Genomic DNA, 9,256 nt, shown 5'->3' with positions numbered 1-9,256 from the left:
TAAATAGGTCTATGCACATAAACTCAGGCTGATACTTATTCTAGTCCAGGGTAAGTCTGTGGTCCTAAGCGAGACTTTCAGAAACATTTTGTGAATGTATGTGTGGATTTATTCATTCATTTGGCCCAGGCACTATGCTAGGTACAAGTAAGATTACAGTATAACAGAAAATATAGTATTAGTCACTGAGTCCTGTCAGACTCTTTGTGACCCCATGGACTGTGGCCCTCCAGGCTCCTCTGTCCATGGACTTCTCCAGGCAAGAATACTGGAGTGGATTGCCATTCCCTTCTCCAGGGGATCTTTCTGACCCAGAGGTCAAATCCGTGTCTCCTGCACTGCAGGAAGATTCTTTACCATCTGAACCACCAGGAAAGCCAAAAAAGTGATACCAGATGAGATTTACTCAGTTGGAGAAAGCTGCAGCTAAGAAATGGCCCTAAGGAGCAATGGATAATTATCAGACAGAGGGGCTGGGAAGAGCATTGTAGGAAGGTAGAATGGCCTGAAAGAAGACTGCATGGCAGGTGTAGGGAATGGTGAGATTTTGTGATCCTGTTGGGAGTTTTTAAAAAATTCTAATTATTCTCAGGTGCCTTTTATGTCAATTTCTGATGGAGAGTCAGTGTCAAGATCAGGGCACGCTCTAGAGTAAATGTGTCGAGTAAATCAGTCACCCCCGAGTTAGTCACCAGAGCAATCACACATAAGTAACTGGGAACACAGTGCAATTCCTAACCTGATTCTCTCGTTGCTCAGGGAATCATAACTGCTAACATTTATTGAGCTCATATTATGTGCCCAGCTCCAGGCACTTTATAAGTATAAGCTCACTTAACCCTCATAGCCATAAGAAATAGGTTTATTATCAACACGGTTGAGGAAATTGACACAGAGAAGGGTTAAGTGACAAAAGCCACACTGCACGTGAGTGCCAGGACCACGATATAAACCTTGCAGAGGCTGTTTCCCCTTTCTGGAATGCTCGTGCCACCATCTTCTGAAGCCAGCTCTTCTCATCTTTCAACATCACTTCCTCAGATGGCCAATTTCCGCCCCACATCTTGTTATTCTGCACCTTAGTCCCTTGCTTTTTTCCCTTCATAGCACTTATTACAAATTAAATTTGTCCCCTACTTATTTTTTTGTCACCTACTTGGACAACAAGGAGATCAAACCAGTCAATCCTAAAGGAAATCAACCCTGAATATTCATTGGAAGGACTGATGCTGAAGCTGAAGCTCCAATACTTTGGCCACCTGATGTGAAGAACTGACTCACTAGAAAAGACCCTGATGCTGGGAAAGATTGAGGGCAGGAGGAGAAGGGGATGACAGAAGATGAGATGGTTGGATGGCATCACCGACTCAATGGACATGAGTTTGAGCAAACTCAAGGAGATGGTGAGGGACAGGGTAGCCTGGTGCACTACGGTCCATGGGGTTACATGGAGTTGGATGTGACTGAGCGACTGAACAACAACTTGTTTTTTTCTTTCCCACTAGAATCTAAATTCCATTAAGATATAGACTCCATCTGTCTTGTTCACTATCTTATGCCCAGTGTCTTGCACAGAGTCTATCATGCTCAATAGATGTCTGCTGATGAGTAAATTAATACTGACTTTAAAGTTCATTATTCCCTAAGCATTCTATTTTATGAACAGTAAGTAGGAATATCCCATTTAAGCATAATACTGTATTTATGATTCAGGTTGGTATTCAGCAGCAAGCTTAGTTTTCTGTGTATTCCTAGAAAATTTTATAACAATGTTAAGTTTCTGAGAGAAGGAATATAAGCCTCACTCAGCAAAAGGTAAACATACTCAGTTTGATAAAAAACCAACTTGGAACCGGCGGAGGCGACAGAGCTGAGGCGGTAGTACCGGAGACAGTGACGGCAGCAGCAATGGCCGGAGCGGGGCCAGCCCCGGGCCTCCCGGGTGCAGGAGGACCTGTGGTTCCGGGCCCTGGTGCCGGCATCCCTGGAAAGAGCGGCGAGGAACGCTTGAAGGAGATGGAGGCGGAGATGGCCCTGTTTGAGCAGGAAGTTCTGGGGGCTCCCGTAACAGGAATCCCAACTGCCGTGCCTGCGGTGCCCACAGTCCCCACGGTTGAAGCGATGCAAGTCCCAGCAGCTCCTGTGATTCGCCCAATTATCGCGACCAACACATACCAGCAGGTCCAACAGACTCTGGAGGCCCGAGCAGCCGCTGCAGCCACAGTGGTTCCTCCCATGGTGGGTGGCCCACCTTTTGTGGGTCCAGTTGGCTTTGGCCCTGGTGATCGGAGTCACCTGGACAGTCCAGAGGCTCGAGAAGCCATGTTCCTGCGACGAGCAGCTGTGGCCCCCCAGAGTGCCACTATTCTGCGTCCAGCCTTCGTCCCTCACGTGCTGCAGAGAGCAGATTCTGCTCTTACCTCTGCAGCAGCTGGGCCCCGCCCTATGGCCCTGCGGCCCCCTCACCAGGCCCTCGTGGGCCCCCCCCTGCCTGGGCCCCCTGGACCACCTATGATGCTGCCACCAATGGCTCGGGCCCCCGGACTGCCCTTGGGCTCCATGGCTGCTCTGAGGCCTCCTCTGGAAGAGCCAGCAACACCCCGAGAGCTGGGCCTGGGCCTGGGGTTGGGCCTGAAAGAGAAGGAAGAGGCTGTGGTGGCAGCAGCGGCTGGGCTGGAGGAGGCTAGTGCAGCGGTGGCGGTGGGAGCCGGGGGCGCCCCAGCTGGCCCTGCAGTCATTGGGCCCAGCCTGCCACTGGCCCTGGCCATGCCTCTGCCTGAGCCTGAACCCCTGCCCCTCCCGCTGGAAGTTGTGCGAGGCCTACTGCCCCCACTGCGCATTCCTGAGCTCCTGTCCCTGCGTCCGAGACCCCGGCCACCTCGGCCTGAGCCACCCCCTGGCCTCATGGCTCTTGAGGTGCCGGAACCTCTGAGTGAGGACAAGAAGAAAGGGAAACCAGAGAAACTGAAGCGCTGCATTCGCACAGCAGCTGGGAGCAGCTGGGAGGACCCCAGCCTGCTAGAGTGGGATGCAGATGAGTTCCGGATCTTCTGTGGGGACCTGGGCAACGAGGTGAACGATGACATCTTGGCCCGAGCCTTCAGCCGCTTCCCATCCTTCCTTAAGGCTAAGGTTATTCGCGACAAGCGCACAGGCAAGACCAAGGGTTATGGCTTCGTCAGCTTTAAGGACCCCAGTGACTATGTGCGCGCCATGCGTGAGATGAACGGGAAGTATGTGGGCTCACGCCCCATCAAGCTGCGCAAGAGCATGTGGAAGGACCGGAACCTGGACGTGGTGCGCAAGAAGCAGAAGGAGAAGAAGAAATTGGGCCTGAGATAGGGTCTGTGGCCAGGCACCCGCTCCCATCCGGCCGGGCGCTGGTTCCTCCCCACAATTCTTTGGAAAACCCTCAACTGTCTACCCACCCATCCTCCCCAACACCAGTTTCAATAAATTTACGTTCATTTCCAAAAAAAAAAAACCAACTTGAATTGACATGCACCAAAAATGCACCAGTGTGTGTTGTTGGAAAAACATTTATTGCAATTCAGTGTCAAAAAAATTTTACAAAAATATGCCACCGTCTGGTACAAACAACTATAAAAAAATCAGTTCGTCATGCAAGAAGAGAGTGCAAATAATTTATACAGAAGGACTCAGTTCACACAATATTAAATAAACATCTCTGCATGTAATTGGTCTAACCTTATACTTTTAGTTAAAATGTTCAATCCCCTATAGCATTTTTCATTAAAAAAGTACTTGAAAGCTTCTAAGCTTAGGATATGGACTTTCACATACACCTCCTCTAGCCAGGATGATTGGCAGTATCGGCAGAATAAAGATGGCGCCACGTGTTCTCAAGTGCAGAGCACAGCTTGACGCCTTCTGTTTAACAGCCTTGTATATCATTAATTAAATAAACATTTCTATACTCAAAGACAGAAAAAGTCATGTTCAAACTCCGGAAGTAATGTTGCAGCAGATGGAGTTTCAAGCCGTTCAGAGTTTTGAAGCAGCCATCCATTTTTGGCCAAATGGAGCAGGGCCTGAATTTTGAGAGATCTCTCAGAAAACTTTGTTTGCTGAGTTCAAGGGTACTTTGAAAAACGTCTAGCAACAAAGTCATGAATATCCTGGTCCCTTGCTCCTTGCCGCCTCATGGACTAATCCCCCTTTGCTTGTGAGGTTTAGCAGAGAGTGACCTTCCATTGGTAGAAACTCATTGGGTCTCACAGCAGGTACCAGAGGACCAGGAGATGGAACGGATGGGGTAAATGTACCTCTTAGTCTAAGGAGAGAGGAAACACCTGCTTGGTTACCATCAGAATCTCAGTTTCTAGAAAGCAATCCAGGTGCTCAGCAGTCATCTGTCTCAGGGGCCACCTTTACAATTAAAACCTGAGTACCTAGAGAAAAATGAATTTGTCAACATAGGCTGCTAACTTTATGGCAAGCAGGTTGTACTCACTAGTATGCCGTACCCACAGCAGAGTCCGAGTTCTATAAAAACGTTAAGAGGTTCCTTAACTTCTCCAGGAAGAATCAGGGGCTCTAAATGTTTTTTAAAAGTTAGCAGCCAGACACCTAGCACTGGACCACCAATGTGAAAGTCTTGAGAGGAATCAGCTCTGGTGTCACGTGTGTCCAGCCACAACAAAAGGTGCTGGGGTAGGGGGCACAAAGTCAAGGCTCACCAAGTCCCAAGTTTATACTCAGGACCACTGCTGAGTACCAGCTGGGTTGAGGCATGCCTCCCAAATATTCTGGACCCACTACCTCATCTGGAAAGGCAGAAGGAATGCCAGACTCCATCATCACTAACCTTCCTCCCAGCACTAAAGTCTAGGAGAGGAGTTTCCTTCCTCTGGAAAACCACGAGACGACTCCTTAACAAAACAGAGAAGAAAGCATCTACAGAAAATGTGGAGTTGAAAGGAATTACGATCTTGTTTGTTGAAGACATCAAGGGCCCAAGCTATATCAAAAAGCCCCATCTCTGCATTTGCCTAGAGGTTCGGGTGTTTCTGAGGTCTGTTTAAACACTAATAGGATTTTAGGCCAGCATCCAGTCAGAGGGATGGTTCACAGACTCTGAGAGTTGGAAACAGATTAAAACAAAAAAACACAAAAAACAACAGATGTCAACATGGAAAATGATGATAGAGTTTAGTTTAAAAAATTCACACATAAAATTACAGTTAAAAAAATTCACACATAAAATAGTGTTTGCATAGCAAGACGTAATTGCCCTACAGCCTGGCAGAAATATATAAACTCAGGTGCATATTTTATGATAAACATTGTATTGAACACTAAGCATGATATACTGTTGAAATGACTGAACTTCTTGCAAATCACACACTTGTTTAGACAAATCAGATTCCAAGCCCCTTCTCTTCTCCCACATAAAAACAATGGAAACAAGGAGCCTCTGTTAATTGCAAGCTCCCAAACAGTTTTTGAAGAGCGAACTGCAATAAGGTAATCACACTTGTCACCTTCCTTCATCGTTGCCAAGTAAAGCCCGTTCTTGCACTGACAGTTTTGCAGTGTAAATCCAGCCCATCTAACATATCTCCTCTGATCTACTTCAACATAAAATGGATCATGGCTAAATAGAGCTCATCTCACAACTGACCCTTTTGATCTCAAAACTGGAGATGTTTTCACAGTAGTTTCTGCCGCCCTCCTCCCACGTGACTGGTCCATCTGCTCAAAGTAAGTGTTGAGTCATAATGTGATCTACTTCAAAATGTCTGGATCTTGCTATAAATTGAGTCCTACGTAAGCGTCACATATTCTCCTTTCCCCAAATGCTGTGCCTTCTTCTCAAGAAACTCTAGGATTGTTGATCAGAAATGTTTGCATTGAAACAAATCATTACACTCGCGTGCATCAACTTCTATGTCCTGGACAAAAACTCTTTCCTTCTCTGGAGGTCCAGATTACTCTCGTATGCGACATCAGTTTTGAATCCTCTTTTCCAGAGTTGCGGTGGGATAGGTAGGTACAGCAAAGACAGTAGAGCATTCTATCTTTTCCAGCACTTTCCACTGTCATGTCCCTTCTGGCTTTTTAGGCCAGCAGTTCTGAGACAGAGATTCTTTGTTTTTTGTTTTTTAGGTCAGGTTGTCCTGGGAGGGTTTGCCAAAAGAAATTCTATAGACAATCAGTGCCCAGGGAACAAGCATTTTCTTTTAAACATTTTGGTTTTACTTATATGAGCGGCTCTGGCCACACTTCAGAGGTACTCCGTGTCACCAGCAGAGATGCTCATACTGCTTGTGCTCTTTGTCCACCGCTGCCCCCCCTGCCCTTGCACAAACCACAGCATCAAAGACACCCCACTTCTGTTCCTTCCCCTCTCCCTCGCCACCTGCCATTTCCTTCCTTATAATCCTCTTCCAAAGAAAGGGAATCACAAGTATTGGTTTCTTTTTTCTTTTTCCTTAAAAATTTTCCTTGACTCTGTCCACACCACCTCCAGTGATGTCAAAGGAGATGGGGAGAGTTGGGAGTCATGATCTGGGTAAACAGTTCAGAAAACTGTAAGCCTGTCCCTTGTGGTAGGGTCGTTTTGCGTAGGTGTTCTTGCTGCCTGGGGCCTGCAGTGTGGTCTTGAGCACCTCGGACAGTCCAAGCGACACTGGTTCCCCAGTTTTGTGCTGACAGTCAAAGCAGGCGACATTTCTGGAACTGTCAACCTGAAGGTGCTGAGGAGTCTCGGTTTACTCCATTAGCACGAAGGCACTGAGAACAAGTTGGGGGGAAGATGTGAAAGGCCATGAACGCCCCAAATTGCCAGAGTCAAAGGTTCCAGAGCCCTCACCACAACAACAATCTCAGCTCCACTCACGTCTTTAAGGAGGCTGAGACCTTGGAGAGAACCTGCCTGAATTAGGGCAGAATGAGCCTTTGATTCCATAGTCTGGACCTGCATTCTCCATGTGACCTTGACTGGGGTGGGCGGGATCCTGTGAGGTGTCACAATGGTTTGTGACCCTCCAAAGCTCAACCAACATGATCTTATTCTTTAATATTTACTTTCCCCCAAAATTGAAATACAATTTACCTTTTTCTTCTTAGGGGGGATGATGATGAAAAAAAGATATTGAGAAACCCATAGGCACAGACCTTGTACAGTGAGGAACATCAACTAGTGGTCAAGCTCTTCTCCAGATACTGGTACTTGGGTTGTGCTTTGAGAGAAGGGCACGAAGGGGCCCCTCATCACTAGCTGGTCCCTTGGCTTGTTTCTGTACGTTCTTAACCATCTATCCCCATTTCAGGTCACCCCCAATTCAAACCCTAAAACTACACTCTTGCTCAACATACATGTGGACCAAGTTCCTATTTCTGCTTCACTCATTGGCCAAGATCATGGAGGGTGCCCACTTTACGTACAAAAAAAAAGGAAAGCAAATACAATTGCAAAAATATATACACTGTTGTAGAAAAGCAAAGTTCTATAAAAGGTAAAAAACAAAAACATTCCCCACTACCCCCCAGGAATATTGACTCCTTAAGTCCTGAGATTTCCTTCTTCCACATATAACTACCTTTTAGTATTTGTCTAGCAGGTTCCCCTGGGGTTGAACTCAAAGTACCTCCATCCACTCCCTGTCTGGCTAAAACACCAGGCTTTATCAACCTCGTAAGAAGCCCTAGCTCAGGTTGACTAAATTTCAGTGCTGGATGTAAAGAAAACTCATCACCCATCAAGAAGAACAGCAGCTGATATGTAAAACCTGTTCTACAAGTCTTTATCAGGCCTCTGGCTCCAAACAGTCCCCAGAGACAGGCTTATCCATCAAGATACCCTAGGAAACCCAGACAAGCCAAGAGGTTAAACAGGAATAAGAAAATCTTCATGGCTATTGGGTGACTCGTTCCATTTTTCCTGCAGCAGGATTTCCTCTGGGACTGCTTTTAATTGGCCTTATGTTGCACAAAATAAGCTACAATGTGAAAGGGAAAAAGGCATATGTGCTTTGGGGTTTGTTCAAAGAGAAGAAACCCCAAAGAGTGTCCCATTTGTCTAAAAGGGAAGCCTGAAGCATGAGGAAGGATGCCTCCAATCTCTCTTCCTGTTTCACTTTTGATGAAGACACAAAACAGACAGAGACCGTCTACTGGACCATGCGGTTTGTCAGAGCGAGCGTTGCAGCTTTCCGAGGTAGACTATTGTGCGGTGTCTTCGGAAGATAAGGCCCTACCTATACCCATGTGGGTTTAAGATGAGTGGTGCTTCCATTGCCTTTGCCAAACAAACCCCAAATCAAAACCCAAAGCCCAGGGGTTTCTCACATGTAGTTTTTCTTCTTATTTTTTTTTTCTCCCCAACAAATTTTCACATTGTAAACAAAGAGCGTTCTAGTTTGTATTCGAGTTTTGCCCTCTCTTCCACAACTCTAGGGAACTATCAAGGAGTTGCAGTGAACTTCAAGAGAATTCCATTTTCACCGATGAAATAGAATTCCTGCCTTATAGTCTTGCTGGCAAATCGTTAGGAAAAAAAGTTTATTTACAGGATTTCTGTTTTCCATACCAATTCTAATGAGAAGTCCATATGCTTAAACTTGCAGCCAGCAGCTGTATCTCTCCCCTCCAGTGTCCCTTATCTCAGAAGTTTTGAGCCAATGTTTAACATGTACACTATTTACAAACGAAGTGTCCAAACTCTGGATTCCCAACCATCCAATCATCAGGGGAACCCTTCTGAAGTGCTGTCATGTGCTGGGATTCAGAACTTGAACAAGTTGATAAAGTCCTGGGGTGAAAGTGAAATGGAACAGCTCTCTGGGTTATTGGCTGTGCACGGGTGATCGGTGCCCTGGAAAGGAACATCACGGTTAGGTGGGCATTCTCCCCAGCATCCCATTGGCTTGTGGTACCCTGAGGAATTGCTGCTGCCGCTCTTCAGTCACTCAGTCATGTCTGACTCTTTCGAGACCCCATGGACTATAGCCCATCAGGCTCCTTTGTCCATGGGATCCTCCAGGCAAGAATACAGGTGTGGGTTGCCATTTCCTTCTCCAGGGGATCTTCCTGACCCAGGGATCGAATTCATGTCTCCTGCATTGGCAGGTGGATTCTCTACCACTGAGTCCCCAGGGAAGTCCTATCCTAAGGCATTGCCCAACCTCAAAACAACATTCCTCTCTCAAGAACACCCTGTGTTATGCAAAACTAAAGAGTGCTGTGTGTGTGTGTGTGTGTGTGTGTGTGTACCTGTGCACAGAGAAATGGG

At 46.7% G+C, this 9,256-nt stretch overlaps 2 protein-coding genes across 2 annotated transcripts in view; one reads left to right on the top strand and one right to left on the bottom strand.

The window, feature by feature from the left end:
* Positions 1–1,854: 1,854 nt before the first annotated feature.
* LOC129626642 (RNA-binding protein 42-like) lies at positions 1,855–3,484 on the top strand. The gene has a single exon (XM_055545890.1). It carries the CDS (start codon positions 1,909–1,911, stop codon positions 3,340–3,342), a length of 1,434 nt encoding a protein of 477 aa, XP_055401865.1. The 5' UTR covers positions 1,855–1,908; the 3' UTR covers positions 3,343–3,484.
* A 39-nt stretch (positions 3,485–3,523) lies between these two features.
* FBXO32 (F-box protein 32) overlaps positions 3,524–9,256 on the bottom strand; it is a 37,554-nt gene continuing 31,821 nt past the window's right edge. The window contains exon 9 of the mRNA XM_055545893.1: positions 3,524–8,839. Coding sequence (XP_055401868.1) covers positions 8,750–8,839 — 90 coding nt within the window. The 3' untranslated portion in view covers positions 3,524–8,749. The remainder of the gene's footprint in view (positions 8,840–9,256) is intronic.

This window comes from Bubalus kerabau, chromosome 14 (assembly GCF_029407905.1).
Source record: "Bubalus kerabau isolate K-KA32 ecotype Philippines breed swamp buffalo chromosome 14, PCC_UOA_SB_1v2, whole genome shotgun sequence".
In the NCBI taxonomy this organism is placed as follows: Eukaryota; Metazoa; Chordata; class Mammalia; order Artiodactyla; family Bovidae; genus Bubalus; species Bubalus kerabau.
This window is presented reverse-complemented; position numbering and strand designations above follow the sequence as displayed.

Bases quoted from the DNA above. Each gene is read 5' to 3' on its own strand.
- LOC129626642 (XM_055545890.1), top strand. From the start codon at position 1,909: ATGGCCGGAGCGGGGCCAGCCCCGGGCCTCCCGGGTGCAGGAGGACCT.